This window comes from Elephantulus edwardii, unplaced genomic scaffold (assembly GCF_000299155.1).
Source record: "Elephantulus edwardii isolate Elephantulus edwardi_28Jun2011 unplaced genomic scaffold, EleEdw1.0 scaffold00061, whole genome shotgun sequence".
Lineage (NCBI taxonomy): Eukaryota > Metazoa > Chordata > Mammalia > Macroscelidea > Macroscelididae > Elephantulus > Elephantulus edwardii.
The window spans coordinates 7310719-7334853 of record NW_006399811.1 but is presented as its reverse complement, the minus strand read 5'-3'; the positions used below and the strand labels follow the sequence as shown (position 1 = coordinate 7334853).

At 43.6% G+C, this 24135-nt stretch overlaps 1 protein-coding gene across 1 annotated transcript; it reads right to left on the bottom strand.

Moving 5' to 3' along the window:
* Positions 1 to 18591: 18591 nt before the first annotated feature.
* On the bottom strand, positions 18592 to 19114 carry TEX35 (testis expressed 35; the record flags this gene model as incomplete). Its single annotated transcript, XM_006887766.1, has 2 exons — positions 18592 to 18700; positions 19044 to 19114. Coding segments are annotated over 2 exons (180 nt in total), but the record flags the coding sequence as incomplete, so codon positions are not given.
* Positions 19115 to 24135: the final 5021 nt, after the last annotated feature.

The window sequence follows — 24135 nt, the reverse complement described above, 5'->3', positions numbered from 1 at the left end:
CAATTGGTATACCATCTATTCCGGGGGCCTTATTTTTTGCTATTTCCTTCAAAGCAGCTTGAACTTCTGCCTTCATCACCATAGGCTCTGGCTCAAATGCTATTTCATTAAATTCTTCTGTATCTGCCAATTCCTTTCGGTACAATGACTCAGTATATTCCTTCCTTGGAGAGGGGCATCATGCTTGGAAAGATGGAAGGATGGTGAACTTTCAAGTAGGTGGATGTACACAGTGATTGCAGCAATGAGCTTGAGTGTGTCAGAAACTGTGAGGAAGGCACAGGATGGGACAGGGTTCAGATCTGTTGTCTGTGGGTTCACTTTGCATCAGGCTTGACTCGACTGCACCTAACAACAACAGAAAAGACTTTAGAAAGTCTCTGCTCAGATGCTCTGCTGGAGAAGGAGGGGCAATCTCCTCCTGTACCAGTCAAACCCAATTTGACAGTACACACACAAAAAAATAACAAAATAAAATTTAAAAAAAATTTAAAATAGTAGGGAACTCTGGTGCCCTAGTGGCAAGAAGCCTCACTGCAATCCCAGATAAAGTTTCTGCTGACTTTACAACCATTCTTAAAAATCTTAGCAGGCTATCTTTCACTTCTTAAAAAAAAATATTAGCTTTTATTACTCATATCATTCAGACTTATGTTGGAACATTAGAAATTATAAACAAGCACAATGAATGACAGAAAAATCCATCCAAATCCCATGACCAGAGAAAAACCATCTGATCATTCTTGTGTTTTCTGTCTGGGCCTTCACAGTTCCTGCACGCCTCTCTATACACATAAATATTTTTACAAAATATAAGATCATGTTCTAGTACTATTTTGTCTTTTCCTTTTGGAAATTTAACCCCATATCATTAACATCTTCTTGTGTCATTAAATGTATGCCAATGCTATCATTTTTAAATGCCAGTAGGGAATTCCATCCTTTTGTGTGTGCTGTAATTTATCCAACCAATCCCCTGTTGGTTTTTGTTTCAGTTGTTTTCCACATCAGTGACTCTGTGATGAATACAGGTGTACCTCAGAGATACTGTGGGCTCTGGACTGCCTCAACAAATCAAATACTGCAACAAAGTGAGTCATGTGAATCTTTTCATTTCCAAGTCCTACTAAGAGTTGTGTTTACACTATATTGTAGTCTATTAAGATTATGATGGCATTATTAAAAAGTTTTAAAGATTGTGACAATTACCAAACTGTGACACAGAGACACAAAGTATGTGTTAATGGTGTGATAAGCCTTGTCTGACACAGCGCTGCCACAACCTAACATATAGAAAAATGTGATATGCCCATACCTTGTAGCTGAGTCTTTCCAAACTAAAAAAAAACCCCTCCACCTCACTGTTGTCAAATTGTAAGTGATTCATAGCTGGCCCTACAGCAGGTTTTCAGAGGTTATAAATCATATGGGAGGCGATTGCCCATCTTTTTCCTGCGGAGCAGCTGGTGAATTTGAACCACCTGACATTGGGCTGGCAGTGCAACTCCTTACCCACTAGGGCACCAGGGCCCTCAGTCACTAATTGTTACCAATGTGTCTTGATTGTATGTTCAATCTGTTTGAGACTGTGAAAATCCTCAGAAGACACTTGTGTTTGCTGGTCTTGCAGGGCACCTGCTGTGGATTACCAATTTACCCTCAGAAAGATGGTACCAGTTAGATCAGGTTGCTTATTCCCCTACCAACTTAACCACCCAAACACAACACAGCACAACCATCTTCTTGGTCACAACTTTTATTTTAATTTTAACTTTTTCTTGTAAATTGGTTAGAAGTTGCAAAGCAGATCATTTTTCCATTCAACAATTCATACACAATTGGTTTCACGTCATGGACTGCAAGCCCCTCAATGTAACACCGCTTATTCCACTTTCTCCTGTGTTTCCTACTTCCATTTCTCTTTCTTCCCTAACCCTTCCTGACTTCTTAACTTCGTCCTTGGGAAAATGCTGCCCTTTTAATGTTGACTGACTGGTCTTTCTACAATTTTAGATTGTTCTACCAGTGTGTTGTTCCACCAGTGCACACCTCTCCAGTGTTGTGGTTCATCTGATAGACCTGTCTATTGTTCGGTTGAACTGAGTCACAGGTGTGGGTTCAGTTCAGATCTGAAGAGTGATTAAAGTCTTGGCAGTTCCACCTGTCAGTCACCACTTTCAAAAGTTGGCACATTGAATGGGGAGAGGCTGTCTTTATTAACTCTGCCCCATTGTCTCACTGAGGATACCCTTTAAGGTCATTAAACTGGAGATTAAACTTAGATTTACTTTAATAAAGAGGGACAGTGCTAAAAAGCCACCTGAATGCCAGAAATGGGAGAATTACCTGTGAGGGACTGGCGGTGGCCTTTCCTGCAGCATCTTTTGGGAAGGTGGTTAAGTGACCTACTGTCATGGAAACAGAGTTATAATCACATCTGCTCTAATAAAGCATCCAGGAAGGATTGGCCTGGTCTCAGTCAATGGCCCTGGATGTCTGAGACCATCTCAGTCACCTTCCAAGACTGGCTTGTGGCCAAAGACAAGGGCTGCTGTGGGGACCATTGTGCCAGGGCCTGTGGCTGTGATAGGAATGATGACATAGCCTGGCGTCCTCCCTGGATCCAGGCTCCTCCCTCTCATTGTCCTGATTTGACTCACAGTCATGTTTCTCTGATGACTGCATGCGTCAGGGCCTAGGGCTTCAGCACCTGTTACATGTGGGTGGACTGAGGTGAGCTAGTTGAACCTCACTCCACTGAGAGAAGAAACGAACTCTGAGATAAGAGTGTGTTACAGAGGACCCAGCTTACCCTCCAGAATATCCAGACCTAGTGTCCATTCCATTCTACATCTCATTATAGTTTGATTTCCTAATATGAGTGTCCTTCCTCCTCTCAAACAGATGTAGATCTGTTCGCATTGTGTATGTGTGTGTGTGTGTGTGTGTGTGTGTGTGTGCGCGCGCGCGCGCGTGCGCGTGTGTTTTGTGCCATCAAATTTGAACTCATAGCTGACCCTCTAGTGGGTTCACAGACAGTAAATCACATGGGAAGAGATTGATCTTCCTTCTCTCCCAGAGCAGCTGGTGGGTTCAAACCATGTGCCTTTGGGATTGCAGTGCAGGTTCTTACCCCTATGCCAATTAAAGGAGATTTTTTTAGAGATTTATTTTTTAATTTTATTAATTTTAATGAAAGTTTACAGAGACTTAGGGTTTCCAGGCATTCACTGTTGCACTTTTCTCCCTGCCCACCCCTCCCCCCAATTCACTCTTCTCCTTGAAAAGGAAAAGGAAAAAAATCTTTCATTGTTATGCAATCCCTCCCCCCACCCCATGGCCTCTCCACTGTGCAGCCTCCACTCTGGACTGTAATGACAAGAATACCGATTCATACATCCCTTTAAAACAGTTCTCTCCCTCATCTATTTAATGCACTATACATCATTCCTCCCCTCTAAAGCAGATTGTTTTAAATGCTAAAGAGCAAGTGTGTCAATTTCAAGACAAGGTGTGCCTTGCCCATGTGATGGTATCTGCAATGGCTTCATCTGAATTGGAAAGCTGGGCTATGAGTAAGGAAGCCCAAAGACGAATCGATGCCTTTGAATTGCAGGGTTGACAAAGAATACTGAATGCGTCCTGGGCCGCCAAAAGAACAGACACATCTGTCTTGGAGGACGTGTAACTGGAGAGCTACCTCCTTGGAAGTCAGGATGGTGAGAACCTTCGTCTTACATATTTTGGACGTGTTGTCAGGTGGGGCTAGACTCTGGCGAGGTATATCATGATTGGAAAAGCAGAGGGTCAGTGAAAAAAGAGGAAGATTTTCAAGGAGATGAATTGTGAGAAAAACACAGCATTTGGCAGTTTTGTTCTGTTGTACAATTTAGGGCCAAATTGATGACGCAGAACAGCAATGAAATTCTGCCCTTAACTGGAGTCGGTCAAGACATCAGGAAACCGAGACTTCTTTTAATGGAGCAAAGCCACTTCTGATCTTGTTATCATAGTTTTCACAGCTCGTTTTCTTTTTTGCAAATCTTAGCCCTTCTACATAGTCTCACTCATCAAATCTTTATAACACCTCCGTGTAATAGGTGTTATTGTCCCCACTTTCCAGATGAAAAAACTGAGTCTCAGAGATGGCCAGTCATTTACCAATGGCAATATCTGAGTAAGTGGGGAGCGGAACTTTGAATCCAGATACCCCTTATTCTAAGCCTCTTTTACCCAACCGTGTTACCCCTTGCTGTTCAACAGCCTCAGGGAGCACAGAGCAAAGCAAAAGAGAACTGGGAGGCAGGGCAGAGTACACTGGGCTGGAAGTCAGAAAATCCAGGTTCTAGACCAGCCTTTACCACTGAACTGATGCCAAGGGCATCTCACTGCACCTTTCCCGGACCTCAGAATCTTCATCCTAAATGGAAGGACTGGACTGGACAAACTGTGAGCCACACTGTAATGGCATGGGTTTTATGAAGCCTTGTTTGACAGTAACAGAAACCCACCCTGCTTACACAGAGATGAGCAGTGCAACCCAAGAGTGCCAGGGCAGCTCACAAAACTGAGGGGTGAAGAGGTGCCAGTCCCGGAGCTGAGATCTGGGTGGGGTCCCTACAGCCTTGTCTCTGGAACTTCCCTCAACCCCTCCATTGAATTATCTTTCTTTGGCATTTTCTTTTCCTCTAGACCAGCCTTCCCCACTTCCTTGGCCAAGGGCTCCTCAGGGATAAGCGCTCTGCTCTGGTATAATCAAATCCTGAATGCAAATTCCCAAAGAGAGAAACCAACTGGGCAGGTTAGGCTGAGTATCTAACCGTCATTCACTCAAGTGTGGCCAAGAGGGCAGAGCATATTGCGCAAAGAAGGAATACGGGTCTGAGGTGAGGAAGTTGCCCCATGAGGGTCTGTATGTGGGACACATGCAGCTGCTCTGGGAGAAGAAACCAGGTTAAGGCTAATTCTGTTCCAGATGAAGTGACATTGAGACCTACTGGAAATGCATAAGCTCACCAGCAAAGAACCTGAACCCTGTGCAGCATCAGCAGGAATGTCACCTGCGACTTTTCAAGGTCCCTCCCCAAAGGCACTCACAGAGAGAGAGAGAGAGAGAGAGAGAGAGAGAGAGAGAGAGAGAGATGTTGCACAGCTGACTTGCATTTGGTGCATTAGGCAAGCTGCTTTTTCAACATACATGTGGCCTTTCTAGTGCATCTGAGTTGGGCAACAATGGTGCTAAGGCCCAGGGAAGCCCTGGTGAGGATGAAGAATGGGAGGGCAGGAAGCTCTGAGATGAAAACTCCGGGTGTGTTTAGAGAGGCAGCACCACCTACACAGAGAAACACAGGGCTTCAGCTGATGCTGGCAGCTCTAATTCCCTGACGTCCTCGCTTGGGTTCTCAGAATTACTCTTGTTTGAAAACACATTGTCAGAAATCATTGACAAATCCTATTTCCAGCAGGACCTCCTTCATCCCATCAGACAATCTGAACACAGGACAGGGCCATGCATGTATACTGAAGACATGATTTGGAGGTGAATATTATGATGGTACCAAAAGTAGTGTTAGAACTTCATTCCAGTTTTCTCAGTTCTGGGACTATCTGTTGGGAGAACAGTCCTGCTGCCAACTCAGCCAATTAGTCATGCCCATGACACCAAGACTCAAGGGACTGGAAGCCCTGGAGGGGCAAGAGCGTCAGCTTGTGAAGTTCCAGGCCAGACGGTAGAAGGCCAATCACAAATGCAGGGCCCTGATGTCCATGCTGAGGGTGAAGATGAGGATGGACAGCAGAGTTGACAGTATGTGGAGAGAAAGACATGAGAGACAGTGGAGCCAAGGGGCCTGGTCGCTGCATACTTGAGTTGCTGTGTGGAAGTAGAGGTGGTCCAAGAGAGGTGACTGGAACCTCAGGAGAAGAGACATGAAAGGAAATGATTGAGTAATGGTGGAGGAAATGAAGAAGATGTAGAGTTTACAGGCAGATATGTCAAAAATGTCCAGTTGATTCTAACTCACACAGAAGGAAGCATGGCCCCATCCTGTGCTGTCTTCACCATGGTAGGTTTGAGGCCACTACAGATGCTAAGTGTTGTCCAACCCACAGGGCCTGTCCTCTACACTGTCAGACAACATCATGCTGTGATATACAAGGCTTTAATGAGTTCCTTTTTAGAAGTAGATTACTAGCCCTTTTTTCTTAATCTGTCTTAGCCTGGAAACTCAGCTTACTGCCATTGAGTCAGAACTGACTCGTTACTGACCCTCCAGCAGGTTTTCAGAAATTGTTAATCGCATGATAGGAGATTGCCTATCTTTCTCCCTTTGAGCAGTTAGTGGATTCAAACTGCCTTCCTTTGAGTTGGCAGCATAACTCTTTGCCCAGTAGGCTATCAGAGTGTGGACACTCTGATGTAATCTGTCTACCATGGCTGGTGTTTGAAATGTCAGTGGCACAGTTTCCAGCATCACAGCTACAAACTGACAGACAGGTGGTGCATGCCTCGGAAGAGTGTTGTTGCTATGTGTTGTCGAGTTGCTTCCGACTCATAGCGACCCTATGTACAACAGCTCTGAGCCCTGCTCTATCCTGAGCCAACTTTATTGTCTCTGACATGCCTACTCCCATTACTCCAGTCATTGAGTCAATCCATCTCATCGAGGGTCTTCTTCTCTTTCTCTTTCCCTCCCCTCTCCCAAGCATGACAATCCTCTCCAAGAACTGGTCCATCCTTGCAATATGTCCAAAGTATGTCATATGAAACTTCAGAATCCTTGCCTCCAAGGAGCAGCTCCAAGGAGCTTCACCATCTCTGGGATGAACCTGTTTGTTCTCCTAGCAGGTCATGGTATATTCAACTCTTCTCCAGCATCATAGCTCCAAGGCATCTATTCTCCTCTATCATAGCTAATCATTGTCCAGCTTTCTGATGCATAGCAAGTAACTGTAAAGATTATGGTCTGGATCAGTAGCACCTTAGTCTCCAGACTGACTCTCGAGAGGTCTCTGACAGCAGACTTTCCCAATGCAATTCATCTTTTGATTTCCTGGCTACTGGCACCAAGAGTGTTGATTGTGGAGCCAAGGAAACTAAAGCTGTTAACAATCTCAATCTCTTCACCATCCATCCTGATGCTGCCAATTGGCCCAGTGGTGAGAATCTTTGTCTTCTTGATGTTGAGCTTCAATCCATATTTAAGGCTGCAGTCCTTGACTTTCTGCACTTCAGGTCCTCCTCAGTTTCAGCAAGCAGGGTGTGTGATCTGCATAATACAGGTTGTTGATGTGTCTTTCTCCAATCCTGATGCCACATTCCTCCTCATAGAACCCAGCTTCCTGGATGATCTGTTCTGCATAGAGATTGAAAAGCTATGGAGACAGGACACATGCCTGGCATACACCCTTCCCAATTTTGAACCATGCAGTGTTTCTTTGCTCTGTTCTTATGACTGCCTCCTAGTCCAAGTACAGGTTTAGCATTAGCAAGATCAAGTGTTCTGGTATTCCCATTCTCCTCAGATATGTCCACAGAAGGGGCTAAATTCAGAAATATAAATTAAGATAAAAATTGTGGCCTTGAGTCATAGTTTAAGGAGTCTGGATATTATCCAGTAAGTGAAAGCGGGGGGGGGGGGGAGTATCTTGAGCACAGAAGTATGTTGTTGTTTTTAAGTGGATCTTGTGGCTTTTTTTTCATTCTAAGTGGATATCAGCGGAGGGGACTTGCCAGATGAATTGGGGGTCTCTGGCTCAGAGTCGGCCAGCATTTGGGCATGCCGGAATTGTAAAATACTGAAATGTTTGTCCACACCTGTAGGCTGAGGGCTGAGGGCCAGTGTGTTGTGAGTCTTGGTTGCCAGCTGGACCTTTGGAGGGCCTATCACATCTTGAAGGGGGACACACACGTGTATGGAACACTTGGGGATCTTTTGGCACAGAAGGTAGCAGGGGGAAAAAATCAGGAACAGTGAGAATAAAGTAGTTATCACACATGCATTTGGACTCCAGTCTGTGACAAACTATGATGAGAGTCCAGGGTTACTGCAGGAGATAGGAAGGGCCATGTGGAGATTAAGGAGTAGATGTCTGAAACATTAAAAAGACTCCACAGCACCTGAGTCCTGATTTGTAGGAGGGAGAGGACTAAGTCAAGCTTGAATGTCAGAAACAGGGACTGTGTCACCCCTCCACCAAATAGCAGGTTGCTGCCGTTTACCATCAAGTTGGAACCAACTCAAAGCTGGACCTCCAGCAGGTTTTTAGTAGCAGCAAATCACATATGAGGAGATTGCCCGTCTCTATGCTGGAGTTGATGGTGGACTCAAGCTGCCAGCCTTTGGATTGATAGTGCAACACTTTACCACTAAGCCACCAGGAGTCAGGGTGAAAAATAAAAGTCCATGTGATCTCTGCCCTGAAGGAACTCACATCTTCTCACATCCACAGAGCATTCAGATAAGATCCAGAGAGCCATCAAAAGGCATGCCATAGAGGAAGTGACAGGTGAAGTAATGGATTGAATTGTACCTCCCTCACTATATCAGTTTAAGGATTAGGGTACGTCTGATCAAAGCCATAGCCTTTTAAATCACTTGCTATGTATATGAGAACCGGATAATAAATAAGGATGACAGAAGAGGAGTTGATGTCTTTGAGCTGTGGTGCTGCAGAAGAGCACTGAACATTCCAGGGACTGCCAGGAGAATGAACAGATATGTCTTGGAAAATGTGCAGCCAGAGTGCTCCTTGTAGGCAAAGATGATAAAGCTTTGTCTCATATACTTCAGGCGTGTTGCTAGGAGAGGCTACTCCTTGGAGAGGAACTTCATGCTTTGAGAGGTAGAGGGTCGGTGAAGGAGAGGAAGACCCTCAACCAGGTGCATGGACACAGTGACTGCTGCAATGGGCTCTAGTGTGTCAGGAAGTGTGAGGATGGTGCAGGGTAGGACCAGGTTCAGATCTGTTGTTCATAGGGTCGCTATGAGTCACTAGATGGCACCTAACAACAACAACAACAACATGTGTCATCGTGACTGAGCTGTGGTTCTCAGTGGTTTGGCAGTTATGTAATAACATCCTCACTGTGGAAGAAAAATGGACAATCTCTTCCTGTGCCATTTAAGTCCCAGAAACCCAATGGAAGGGCAGCTGTGAGTCTATTTAACTCAATGGCAATGTGTTGGGTTTATTTTGGTTTTATGTGATCAGCAAAATCAATATAAGGTGATTTGAGTGCAATGCAACCCCCTTTATCAGATTCCAGACCTGACCCCTGTGATGTGCACATATCATCTTTCATCTCATGAGAGAAGAATGAAGCAAGCAGAGAGAGTGAGACCTACTACCACCGAGAAAGAAGAGCTGGGACTGGAGCGCATCCTTTAGTCCTGGGTCTCTGCACTGGGAAATTCCTAAACCCAGAGTGAAATGAGTGATAAAAACCTTCCTGTAGAAACTTCCCCTGTAGCTGACACCCTGAATCTGGGCTCTGAGCCTCCTAAACAGTGAGAGGAGAAATTTCTGTTTGTTGAAGACACCCATTTGTGGTATTTCTGTTATAATAGTTGTTGTTATGTGCTGTCGAGTTACCTGCAACTCATAGTGACCTTATAGACAACAGCTCTGAAGCCTGCCCTGTCCTGAGCCAGTCTTGCTGACTCCAACATACCTACTCCATCGCCCCAGTTATTGTGTCAATCCATCTAATCCAGGGTTTTCCTCTCCTGTTCTGTCCTTCCATCCTTCTGAACATGATGTGTCCTTCTCCAAGGACCAGCCCCTCCTGGCCACGTGCCCAAAGTAAGGGAGATGGAGCTTCAAAATTCTAGCCTTCAAGGAGAAACTTGGTTTCACTCTCTCCAAGACAGACCTGTTTGTTCACCTGGCAGTTCATGGTATGTTCAAGACTCTTTTCCAGCATCACAACCCAAAGGCATCAATTTTTATTCTCTCATCCCTAGTCATTCCAGCTCTCTGATGCATAGCAAGCAGCTGCAAAAACCATGGCCTGGGTCAGGCGCACCTTAGTCTTTAGACTGACATCGTTTCTTTTAAGCACTCTAGAGAAGTCCCTGGTAGCAGATTTTCCCAGTGCAATTAGTTGGTTTTTATTTTCTTATCTTAATAAAGTGGAGAGAAAATTCCACTTGCTCAGGTACTTTATGATATTCTTTCAAAAACTCTCAAAGTGACTGAGTAAGATGGGTTCAATAATGTATACTGCACTGAAACAGAGGAGGGAGAAAACTGTTTAAAAGAGATATATGACTAGGTACTTCTGTCATCACAGGAGTCTAGAGCGAGGGCTACATGGTGGAGGGGACCTGGGGGAGGGTTTGTAAAACAATGAAAGAATCCTTTCTTTTACTTTTCCATAATTTTTGACTCATGTACTTATAACTTGTTAGTCAAATTTGTGTCTTCTAGGTTGCAACACCCCCATGATACATCTTCAAGGATATGAACATGTACGGCCAAGCACAATCAATAAGAGTGCATCTAAATTCCAAAATCAATCTCCATAATAGTCTATGTGTTTCCTACTGCCAAAGGGGCCCTTTAGAGTAGTGAGAGAAGATCTTCACCCTGAAACCCACAGCGTCCCTCTTCAGCAGGAAGTAGCTAAGAGAATACGCCATCCCCTTTTCCTTATGACTCAGGGTGAAGTCTCTCTCAGGGAGGAGTGATAGGGAATGGCAAAGGACACACCGACAAAGGAGATTAATCAGAACTGACTTTGACAAGCACTGTGGCAATTGGACAATTAAAACAGACATTCGGATGGCGGGGAAGAAGAACAAACTGGGAAGGAGGGTGGAGAGAATGGTGCGGCAATGAAGGAGTGAAAGCCCATAATCCCTGTGAATGTTCATTGAAACTAATAAAATTTAATAGTAATAAAAAAACAACACAAAACGAAAAAAAAACACCAAAAACTCTCAAAGTAATAAGATGGGCTTTAGGAGAGAAGAGCAGGGGATGTAACATTCACAGCAGGCGTCTCTGAGTCCTACACCCTTCAGGTCTCTTCCTGGGAAGGCTGGTCAAGAGCTCCAGGCTGGACAGGTGTGAAGGAAGCCTGCGCCTTGTCTAGAGATGCACCTGTGTGTGCTCTGGCTGTCAGGGAGCTGAGCAAGGACAAGGTGTCCCACTGGGAAGTCAGGCAGAGGGATGCTGGGGGTAGAGGTGGGCATTCGTGGGCCTGGGGGCTGTGTTGAATTTGACAGATGGCCCGGGCGAAGGGATTTGCAGCTCTCCCCTTGAGGGAGAGGTCAGGGCTTGAATTGAGGTGTGGTGGTCATCTGCCAGAGACATTGGCTGGAGACCACTGTGCAAGTTCATTCTTCTTTACAGCAGGGTTGACATTTCCTCCTCTCAAACAAATTTGCATTCTCCTCACAGCCAGCTCAGCTGTCAGGACTAACAAGCTCCTGTGTGAGAGCTGATGCAGAAAAGGGATGGTAGAGGCATTTACAACTAATCAAGATGTGATTCCAGATGCCCAATTAAAAAAAAAATCATTGTTCCTCGACATGAGGGACAGGCAGAGGGTTGGGTTTAGACTCACATGCACTTTCCCTTTTCCTCCAGTCCATTAAGGAATTAACCTTGACTCCAGCTTCCAGAGTCAGTTTGCTTTCTTTCAGGAGGGACCACATTCATTTGGATTTCACCTTCTAATCACCTAAAGCTGACACTGATTAAATGCATTAAGTGACAAAAATAAAGCAGCCCATGTGTTCGACAGAGTTTTGCACAGCTGAGCTTTTGCAAGTGCAGGCGTGTGACTTTTTACTGTCCTTCCCTCTTCTGCACTCCGCAGACACTGTGCTTTGTTGTCATGTTTCTGCAAATTGAAGGTTTGCACCAACTTGTCTCAAGCAAAGCAATCTAGCAGTACCATTTTCCCAGCAGTGTGTGTTTGCATCAGATCTTGGCATCATGTATTGGTAATTCTCACACCATCTCAAAAGTTTTCATAATGCTATTTCACACTTAATAGACTACTCAAAGCTCAAGCTGACTGTCATTGACTGGAAACTAACTCATCACTGTAAATCTCCCAAGAGATTTCTATTTCTCCCTTGGTCAGCTGGTGGGTTCAAACTGCCTGCCTTTGGATTGACAGCACAACCCTTTACCCTCACTAAGCCACCAGAGCTCCCTAATAGGCTAGAGTATAGTCTGAATATAACTTATATGCACAGGGAAACCAAATGGAATTGTGTGGCTTGCTTTATTACTATCCTTACTTACTTGTGATAGTCTAGAACTGAGCCTGCAACATTGTTAGGTGCTGTCGAGTCAAATACTCATAGTGACTCATAGTGACGCTATGAACAACAGACTTGAACCATGTCCTATCCTGTGCTATTCCCACAGTCTCCCATACCCTCAAGCCCATTGCTTCAGTCACTGTGTCAATCCACCTGGCTAAGGGTCTTCCTCTCCTTCACTGTCCCTCCACCTCAACAAGGATGACGTCACTCTCAAAGGAATACCCTCTTCTAGAAACAAGCCCATAGTATGTGAGACAATGCTTCATCATCTTTGTCTCGAAGGAGCCCTCTGGCTACACCCTCTCTAAGAGATATATATTTGTTCTTTTGGCAGTCCATGGGATATTCAGCACTCATCTCCAGCACCACAGCAGTTCAAAGGCTTCACTTCTTCTGTCATTCTTACTCATTATCCAGCTTTAAGATGCATAGCATCCCAAGTGATTGAAAAGACCATGGCCTGAATCTGCCACAAACTGACACCATTGCTTCTCAATAATTTGGAGAAGTCTCTGACTTTTCATGATTTTTTTTTAAATTTTTTAAAAATTTTGTTTTCTAGACGTTAAGATGCAATCCATACTGAAGGCTGCAGTGTCTGATCATCTGCAGCAAGTGCATCAAATCTTTCTCACTCTCAACAAGCCAAGTTGTGTCATCAGCATAACAAAGGTTTTTGATAAGCCTTCCTCCAATCCTGACAGCATATTCGTCTTCATATAGTCCAACTTCTCAAATAATCTTCTCAGCATACAGAGTGAGTAGGTATGGAGAAAGGATACAACCCCAACACACACCTTTCCTCATCTTAAAACATGTAGTGTTCCCTGTTTGCACAACAGCCTCTAGATCTTGGTATAGGTCTTGCACAAGCACAATTAAGTGCTCTGGAATTCCCATTCTTCTCAATGTTAGCCGTAATCTGTTATGATCCACACAGTCAAAGACCTTTGCACAGTCAATAATATATAAATAGACATTTTTCTGGTATTATTTGCTTCCAGCCAGGATCCATCAACAATGACATGCCTGATGCCCTGGCCTCTTCTAAACCCAGCTTGAACATCTGACAGTTATCTGTACATGCATTGGTCTAGCCATTTTTAAATGATTTTCAGTAGTGTTTTGATTACATGTGATATTAATTATATTGTTCAAGAAATATTGTGTTGGATAACCTTTCTTGGAAATGAGAACAGACATGGATCTCTTTCAAACAATTGATCAGGCAGCTCCAAGTTTCCTGAAGTAGACTAGTGAGTACATCCAGAGCTGCATCTGTCACTGGAAATATTTCAGTTGGGATCCCATTGATTACTGGGCCCTTATTTTTTTTTTCTGTCAATATCTTCAGTGCCACTTGATAGCACCTCTGAAACATGTCTGGTAGATTACCAGACCTTTCTTCTGAAATGCCTCTAGCTAAACTCCAAGCAGAGCATGTTAATAGTTTGTGCCATCCAGTGACTCCTCCCTAAATGGTGTGTTTATTTTGATTTCTGCTACCAGTCTTTAAGAAGAAAGTGAAATCTCTAGAAAATAATAGATAACAGGAGAAGACTAAAAGTCGCCCCTGTTTAGCATTTGGGCAGAGAAGAGAAGAAGCTGAAATAGGAAAAACAGGAGCAGGATCAAGAAATCCAGGGAAGTCAAGGAGGCTCATTCTGAGGGTGAAATGTGGAAGAATGAGGACCGTGAAAAGCTCATTGGAATCAGCCAACAAGAGGTGAATGTTTCGCTATATAAAAGCAGGATTCTACTATAAGCATGATGGAGGTCAAGTGTGCTGGGCAAATCAGAGTAAGGGCGCTCAGAAAGGGGACCCCTCACACATTCATTGTTGTTAGGTGCTGTTAAGTAGACTAGTACTCATACACCCTATGAACTACAGATTGGAACCTTGCCCTGCCTTGCACCATCCTCACCATGCTCAAGGTCATTGCTGCTGTTACTGTCCCAAGCTCTCTTGTTGAAGGTCTTCCTCTCTTTCACTTCCCCTGTTCTTTGCCAAGCATTTCTTTTTCTCTTTTTATTAATACTTTAAGATTCTCACCACTGGACCAATTGGCAGCATCAGGATGGATGGTCAAGAGATTGAGATTGTTCACAGCTTTAGTTTGCTTGGCTCCACAGTCAATACTCTTGGCACCAGCAGCCAGAAAATTAAAAGACATATTACAATGATAAACTCTGCTGTTAGAGACCTCTCCAGAGTACTGAAGAGCAATGATGTCACTCTGGAGACTAAGATGTGCCTGATACAGGCCATGCTCTTTGCAATCACTTTCTATGCTTCAGAGAGCTGGAAAATGACTAGGGAGGATAGAAGGAGAATTGATGCCTTTGAGCTGTGGTGCTGGAAGAGTATTGAATATACCACGGACTGCTAAGAAAACAAACAGGTTCATTCTGGAGAAGGTTAAACCAGGCTCCTCCTTGGAGGCAAGGATTCTGAAGCTTTGTCTGACATACTTTGGACATATTGTAAGGAGAGACCAGTCCTTGGAGAGGGACATCATGCTTGGTAGGGTGGAGGGACAGCACAGGAGAGGAAGACCCTCTATGAGGTGGATTGATTCAATGGCTGGAGTAATAGGGGTGGGTGTGTTGGAGACAGTGAGATTGGTACAGAACAGACCAGGGTTTAGGGCTATTGTACATAGAGTCTCTATGAGTCACAGGTGACTCGGCACATAACAACAACAACAACAACAAACAACCAACAATGAAAGTTTACTGAAACCTTGGATTTCCATTCATTTATTGTTGCACATTTTCCTCTCTAACCCCCCAATTTGCTTTTCTCTTAAAAAAAATTCTCTCATTGTTGCACAATTTCCTTCCCCCAGTCCACTCTGCTATGCACCTCTTATTTTGAACTGTTGCCATGCAAGTAATACCTAATCATATACTTCTTTTATAGTTCTTTCCCTCATTTGTTTCAATGCAGTATTCATTATTTATCCCCTCTTTTATTAGTTTCACCCTAAACCCCATATTAGTCCTGTTTTATAAGTGGCATTATGCAATATTTGTACTTTTTAAAATGGATTAATAATTTCTTTTTTACATCATATTCTTCCAATTTAATTCCCACCCCCACTTATTGTTGCACATTTTCCTCCCTGCCCACTCCTCCCCCACCTAGTTTGCTCTTCTTTTTGAAAAGAAAAAAAATCATTTCATTATTATAGAATCCCACCCCACCCCTGAGTCCACAATCCACTTTACTATGTATTTCTTTTTCTGGAATCTTGTCATGAAAATAAAAGCTAATGATATATTCCTTTTAAATAGTTTTCTCCCTCATCTGTTTCAATGCAGTATACGTTATGTATCCCATCTCTCTCAGTCTCACCCCAACCCTGATGTCAGTCCTGTTTCACAACAGTGGCACCATGCAGTATTTGTCCTTTTGTGACTGAGATATTTCACTCAGCATAATGTCCTCCAGGGTCACCCATTTTGTATAATATTTTATTAGTTCCTTGTTTTTCAGTGCTGTGTAATATTCCATTATGTGACTATACCACAGCTTCTCTAGCCATTCATTTGTTGACAGGCACTTGGATTGTTTTCATCTCTTTGCTATTGTGACCAATACAGCAATAAACATGGGTGTGCATTTATCTGTTTGGGTGGCAGTTCTGGTTTTTTTTAGGGTATACTCCCAGTAGTGAAATTTCTGGGTCAAATGGTATTTCTACTTTCAACTTTTTGAGAAACTGTCATTTCTTTTTCTAAGGACTGCTACCTCCAGACACCATGTCCAAAGTATGTGAAACAAAGTTTTGTCATCCTTGCCTCTAGGAAACAATCTAGTTGTTCTTCCTTCAATATAGATTTGGGTATTTTTTTGACAGTCCATGGCATATTCAATACTATTTGCCTACACAGTTCAAAGACATCAATTCCTTTTCTGTCTTTCTTATTCATTGCCTAATGCACACCCTCATACCAAGCAACTGAACATGTCATGGTTTGGGTCAAGTGCACCATAGTATGAAATTCACCAGGGAAGAGTAAGCAAAATGACCTGCAGGGGACCAAGGATGGCGTTAGAAGTCTGCCTAAACGGGGGCAAGAAAACAGCAGTGAAACCAAATTGGACGATTATAAATAGTAATGTAGACCACCAAGAGAAGAATGGAGAAATAAATTATGGTCCACCTATAAAATGGAAACTGCCTTGCAATTTTAAAATGAATGATTGCTATATACAACAATATGCATGAATTTTGCAGATATAATTTTGAGCAAATGAGACATGAAAGAATATATATGATCCCATTTATGTCAGGTTCAAGAATAGGCAATATATTGCATAGTGATAGAGATTAGAATAGTTATAACTTGGTAGGGGGCAGGTACGGATTAGGAGAGACTCTGGGAAGGATCAGTAGCAATTTTGGTGAAGTGAAGTAACTAACTAACTAACTAACTAACTTAGAAAGAGATAAAACAAGAAATAGCTTGTATAAAAAAATTATAGGAATCCATTACTTCTTCCTTTGTCAAAATGGAGCCCGAAAGTCACATTCATGGTAGGATAATTTATGAAAACACTGTTATCTCTGGGTCTTTATTTTTATTAGATGCTGTCACCTAAGCTTTATTTTCTCTCTGTTAGGAGATCTGAGACAGGACACAGCATCGAGCAGTCAGAGCTCCCAGGCTTTTCCCAGCTATGGGAAGACCTAAGTGCTCTGGAGACTTATTCCACCTTTGGGGAAGGGAGAAAAACCATGAAGGAGGCCAGAAAGCAGACTCTCGGAACCCAGAAAGGGGACCAAGTCTCATGAACTTTGGGAACCCCAGCTCTACTAGTTGGAAAGACCTCAAAGGGGAGCAAGGCAGGAAAACCACAGGTCTCGGGGTTCTCCACACTCTTCAAGATACAGGCCCTGCATACAATGCAGGAACAGGAAGTCAAAGACTGCAAGAGCCTGAGTGGATGGAGACTAGCCAGATGGACAAAGATCCCTGCGGTGGCCGAGTCTGTAGGGAATCGTGCTGCTAATGCAAAGATCATGCCTCCCTGGCAGCTCAAATCCACCAGGGTCTCTGCAGGAGAAAAATGGACAATCTCCTTCCCTGCAGTTACCAGCCTTAGAAACTCAAAGGAGAGCCAATTGTATGCCAGTTTTGATTTGAGAGCAAAGAGATGTAAAACCAGGGAGCTTTGCAGAACCAGAAGAGGTGGAGAGAGGTGGCAGCCGTAGGGGACATCTTGAGGATGATTTGGGTGGATTTTCCTGCTGATCCATAAGGAAGCAGGAAGAGGGATTTGAATCTGAAGTATACAATTCAGAAGAAGAAAAAGTTGACACTATTTTGCATACTTAAGTTTTTCTTATATTCAAACCCATGACTCCTTTTTGGCTTTGTATGAAGATTTTAATCTTCCAGTGGAGGCCTGGGATGGGGTGGTGTGTGTGAGGGTGACAAGCCTTTCCTGGTTAGCTCAAGGGGTGAGGAGAAGCTGCCGTTGGTTTTCATGGCTGTACGAGGTTGGAAGAATGTCCTTGGTTGCACTGGGAGTGAAGCACAGCTTGAGTCAGAAGGCAGCTCCCGATGTCAGGGGTGAGAAAGGTGCCCAGGCCTGGCGTGGAAGTGTCTTGCAAGATGGGGAGAAAGGCAGGAATCTGAGACAAGGTCAGGTCAGCAGCTGGGGCAACCCTCGCCGAGCGGTGTGTGAAAGGGTGTCTTAGGAACAAGCCTCTTCCCTCCCAATACCCTCTAACAGCCTCCAGACTTGCTTGCCTAAGTTCCTTCCAGAGGGCACTAGGCCCACGACGTGCATGTCTTCTGGGTGTCAGGGAGCAGGAAGAACAATACCGTTCCAACCCCCCAGTAATCCTGACCCCCACCCCCAAAACCACACAGAGGGATTTGATGCAAGTGCAGGCCATCATGCACATTTTGCAACTGATGGCATTCCCAAATGGGACAAGTCAACCTACCTCTGATAGTCGTTTTTGGAGGTACACACAACAAACCTTCCTCCTGCAAAGATGGAAGTAGCACCGGATGATTATTTTTCCCTGGCCCAACATGGCCGGCCTGATGGACCTCTAATCAGACCTTGCTGCAAAAAGACAGAATAATTCAGTGGTGCTCAAGAGCAACTCTCAGAGTTGAATCCTATAATGTCATGGCTTAGGATTCTCTCTGAGTCCAGAGATCAAGAGCACTGAGAGCTCAAGACTAGAGTGGGATCCAGGGGGCATCTGAAGGGTTGTACAAGTCCCTTTATAAGCAAAAGATGAGTGAAGAGGCTCAGAGGAAATCAGGAAGAGACATGAGACTAGACAGTTCCCCCAGTGTTGGGATAGGGCTGGCCTTTACTCACACAAGTCTTACAATGAATGGGTTCTATTGAGTCCTGCCTCACTTTTTGTGCTGCCAGAATCTTCCTGTGACGAGGAGATAGCGTTCCATCAGTTCCATACATTTTCTTGAGCCTGAATGGTGGATGTGAGTCATTCATTTCCATCATGATGAATTCCTCCTGTTTCTTTGGTCCTTTTCTAGGGAGTCTGGTGGTCAGGGTTGGGGCAGAGAATTGTCGGGATCACGTCCAAGGTCGTAAGGCATAACCAATTATAAAGGGACCATGGGAAGCCTTGACTCTGTATCATTGGTACAATAAAAACCAAGACCACACTTAAAGAGTCAAGTGTCACCTGGACCCCAGATTTAACAAAGTGAAAGGAGACTCATTAGAGGTGGGGAGGGACGAGTGTAAGGTATACTCACAGCTTGTTGTTTTTCTGTATGTTTATCAAGAGATCCATCTTCTCATCCATATCCTTCTGCATGTCCTTTAAGAGAATTCAAATCTGGGATCTTTGTTTTAAAGGGTCTGTGAAAGCTAATTCCTTGATCTCTCTCTATGCAAACTATTTTGAGATTATTCAATCAAGAATCCTCACTAGGTTTGGAGAAGGTGCTTTTGGGGGGAAGAAGGTGGTAACTTGGACTATTTTGCCCTTCCTAGTCTGTGATGAGACTGAAGCATGGGTAGAGCCTTTAGAGGACTTGGCCAGTTTCTCTCATGGAGTCACAGGTCAGGAACAATTTCATCTTACCCAATACTTTGGACAAAGCCAGTATCTGTGTTGGTTCCATCAGTTACCCCCTGACATTGAGTTAATTCCAGTTCAGGGCTGCCCTGCACTGAGTTTCTCCAGTTGCAAATGTTAACAGGAACAGACTTGCTTCCTATTTTTCTCTTGAGGAGCAGCTAGTCGATTCAAACTGAACTTTTGGTTAGCTTCCATGTAACCCACTATGCCACCAGAACTCGTTGGTCTGGACCTAATGCCTATAAGATGATGGACCCAAGAAAACAAGTGTTCTGACCTCAAAGATATTGTGAATGCAATGTTTGGCCACAGTCATACCAGACCTTGGTATTTTATCCAATTCCTGGAAGAAATGGTCAACATAAAAGAAACCTAATGGTATTGAAAGTGGCACATTCATAACTTAAGAACAGGCATAAGAATGAAATATTCCAGGCAAAGATTAGACTTACAAAATTCTACCAGGCAAAATTGGACTTGACAAAGTAGCCACAAAAAATGTTCTAATGTGGGAGAAACTCCACTTGAAAAAAATCTGTTAAGGACAAAACCAAGTTTGCTTGATAATCATCAATTGTAAAGGAAATCTCTTACTCCAGTGAAAATATCTTTCCTTTTAAGAAAAGGAAACATTTTCAAGCCATTTATGTGATATGCAATAGAAAACTGGTCAAGGAATTATTACATCTAGGTTGAGATGCTATTGTTGTTGTTACGTGCTGTCGAGTCGCTTGCAACTCTTGGCGACCCTATGTACAACAGCCCTAAACCCTGCTCTATCCTGTGCCAATCACACTATCTCCGATACACCCATCCCGATTACCCCAGTCACTGAATCAATCCACCTCATAGGGGGTCTTCCTCTCTTGTGCCGTCCCTCCACCCTACCAAGCATGATGTCCCTCTCCAAGGACTGGTCCCTCTTTACAACATGTCCAAAGTATGTCAGACAAAGCCCCAGAATCCTTGCCTCCAAGGAGAAGCCTGGTTTAACTCTCTCTATGATAGGAAATATTTTTTTCCTGAAAAACATTTTCTTATGTAAAAGTTTTAAAATATAAACCTGAAGGAAAATTTAAAAACACAGTGAAAACATCTAATGAGGACAAAATCCAGCCTAGGTCCAAAAGTTGGTGTAAAAATATCCTTTCTTCTAGTTAGATTATTTAGTATTTAGTCTTGTGATTAGTCATTGTGATGGTTATTGGATTTTTAAAATTAATTTTAATGAAAGTTTACAGACTTTAGATTTCCATTCATTCATTGCTGTACTTTTCTCCCTGCCCACCCCCCCCTGCAATTCACTCTTCTCTTTGAAAAGTAAAATAAAAATTCTTTCATTGTTATATAATCTCTCCCAAGTCCACTGCACTGTAAAGCCTTCATTCTGGATTCATGACATGACAATAATACATAATTGTATTATCCCTTTTAAACACTTCTCTCCCTCATCTGTTTCAATGCAGTATACATTATTTATTCCCTTGTTATCATTCTCCTCCAAACCTCAATGTCAGTCAGTTTTACAACAGTGGCAGTATGCAGTATTTGTCCTCTTGTGACTGAGATATTTCACTCAGCATAATGTCCTCCAGGGTCACCCATTTTGAATAATATTTCATGAGTTCCTTTTTTTTCAATGCAGCATAGTATTCCATTGTGTGAGTATACCACAGCTTCTTTATCCATTTGTTTGTTGATGAACATAGGTTTTTTCCAACTCCTTGCTATTGTGAACAAAGCTGCAATAAACATGGGTGTGCATATATCTGCTTTAGTGGTAGTTATGGTCTCTTTGGGGTATATTCCTGGTAGTGGAATTCCTGGGTCAAATGGTATTTCTATTTAAAAATATCCTTTCGTCTCACAGAGAAACAAGCCAACAAAAAGCACTGCCACTGAGCCCATTTCAACTCCTAGTGACCCTGTAGGACAGAAGAAATGTGCCTCATATAGTTGTGCAACTTTGAGTTGAAACTGACCTATACCTGTCCCTCCAGCAGGTTTTCAAAGGCAGTAAATGGCATGGGAAGAGATTGCCCATCTTTCTCTCATGGAGCAGCTGGTGGATTAGAACCCTGTGCCTTTGGTATTGCAGGAGAGATTTTTAACACTAGGACACCAGAGGGCTATACATCTTTACAGAAATAAACTGCCTCATCTTTCTTTCATGAAGTAGTGATTGGTTCAACCCTTGATCTTTCAGTTAGCAGTTGGATGCTTTAACCACTGTGTAACACCAGTACTATGGTTTCACAAGTACTTCAAACTTATCATGCCTTAAACTCACCATTTCCCTTTCTAAATTAGCTCCATTTCCCCAACTGGCCCACCACTGTCACCACTCCCTCCTAATCACCTGCGTTAAAACTGGTGCCATCATTGATGCTTACATCTTTTTCAATCTCTGTGCTGAATCTGCCACTCAGAGCTGTTATTTCTCCTTGGCTTCATCTTTTAGATTTATTTCTTCCTTTCTCTCCCAACACTTCATTCTGCTTTCATCACCTTGAGCCAGGATGCAGCCTCCTCTTGAGTTCAAGCCGCCAGACAGCCCCCACCTGTTCCCTGCACCCCCCTCTACACCCAGGCCACCTTGCAAACAGCTGCAGGCTAAGCTTTCTGAAGTGCTGTTCCTAGCATGTTCTTTGATTAAGAATCTCCGGAGGCCTCTTACTGCTTACAGCTCAAGTCCCAGCTTGTCTGCCTGCCTTTCAAAGGCCTTCATTATCCACCGCCTTTGTGCCCATTCAATTCTATTTCTCACAGTGTCCCTCTATGATCCCACATTTATGACTGATCTCCCTGCTGCCTGGGACACACATCACGTTCATTCTGCCTCCCTGCTGAGCTCAAGCAGTTTCTGTGCCAGAAATAGGTTCCCTATGTCCTCAGGCAGCCAGGTCTGCCTACTAACAAAGCCAAACCCTTATTGGGTTTTTTCTCAATGTAAAAATAGTACATGTTCATTGTAAAAAAATTAGAAGAATAGAAAAGAAAAAATCTCAGCACCTAGAAATTACCACAATTAACCATTTTGGTATATTTCTTTTCAATATTTTTTCTATATATTTGCTCATTTTCTTCACAAATTTTAAATCAACCTTCAGATTATTAATTTATGAATCTAAGCACATTATAGGAAGCTCTGGTGACTTGTTATCGTCCACCAATCCTACCGCCACGCCTCTCCTCATAGAGCTCCGCCTCTCGGATAATCTGCTCTGCATACAGGTTGAAAAGGTATGGAGACAGGACACATCCCTGACGTACACCCTTCCCAATTTTGAACCATGCAGTGTTGCCCTGCTCTGTTCTGACGACTGCCTCTTGGTCCAAGTATAGGTTTCGCATTAGCACGATTAAATGTCAGCCGATCTATCAACAACCTGTGTTATGCAGATGACACAACCTTGCTCCCTGAAACTTACTGCAGAGGGTCAAGGACTGAAACTGAGGAGGACCTCATGCACTTACTGCAGAGGGTCAAGGACTGCAGCCTCCAATATGGACTGAGGCTCAATGTTAAGAAGACAAAAATTCTGACCACTATACCAATCGGTAGCATCAGGATGGACGGCGAAGAGATTGAGATTGTTCACAGCTTCAGTTTGCTCGGCTCCACGGTCAACACTCTTGGCACCAGTAGCCAGGAAAGAAAAAAACGTATTTCGATGGGAAAGTCTGCGGTTAGGGACCTCTCCAAAATACTCAAGAGCAACAGTGTCTCTCTGGAGACTAAGGTCCGCCTGATACAGGCCATGGTTTTTGCAATCACTTGTTATGCATCAGAGAGTTGGACAATGACTAGGGAGGATAGAAGGAGAATTGACGCCTTTGAGCTGTGGTGCTGGAGAAGAGTATTGAATGTACCATGGACTGCCAAGAAAACAAACAGATTCATCGTAGAGAGGATTAAACTAGGCTGCTCCTTGGAGGCAAGGATTCTGGGACTTCGTCTGACATACTTTGGACATGTTGTAAGGAGAGACAGGTCTTTGGAGAGGGACATCATGCTGGGTAGAGTAGAGGGACAGCGCAGGAGGGGAAGACCCTGTATGAGGTGGATTGATTCAGTGACTGGGGTACTCGGGATGGGTGTGTCAGAGGCAATGAGATTGGCACAGGATAGAGCACGGTTTAGCGCTGTTGTACATAGGGTCGCTATGAGTCGCAAACGACTCGACGGCACATAACAACAACAACAACTGGTAACTTAGTGGTAAAGTGTTGCGCTGCCAACCCAAAGGGATACAGCTCGAGTCCACCATCACTCTGTGGGAGAAAATGGGTAATCTCCTCTGAAACCCCCCCGGAGTATCAGCTATGAATCAGTTCTGACTCAGTGGCACGTAACAAGAAACCACATATATCTAACTTTTCATTTTATTAGCAGCATTCTTTTTTATACTAGGTTTATTTACAAAATTCAAATATGTTGTTTTTGAGTACAGATTCTTTCAATTTCCATCACACACACCCTCACTCATCAAATTGTACAACTCCATCACTAACCCCCCACCCCCCGCACATCCTGGAAGCCTTCTTTTTAAACCCGGCTTTAGTGCTTTCATTATATGGATATGTTATTGTTGTTGTGTACCATCTAGTTGGAACCGGCCCATAGCTGACTCTCCAGTAGGTTTTCAAACGCAGTTAATCACACAGGAGGAGATTGCCCATCCTTCTCCCATGAAGCATCTGGTGAACTCGAACCACATGCCTTTGGGATTGCAGCACAGTTTCTTGCCGCTCGGCCACCA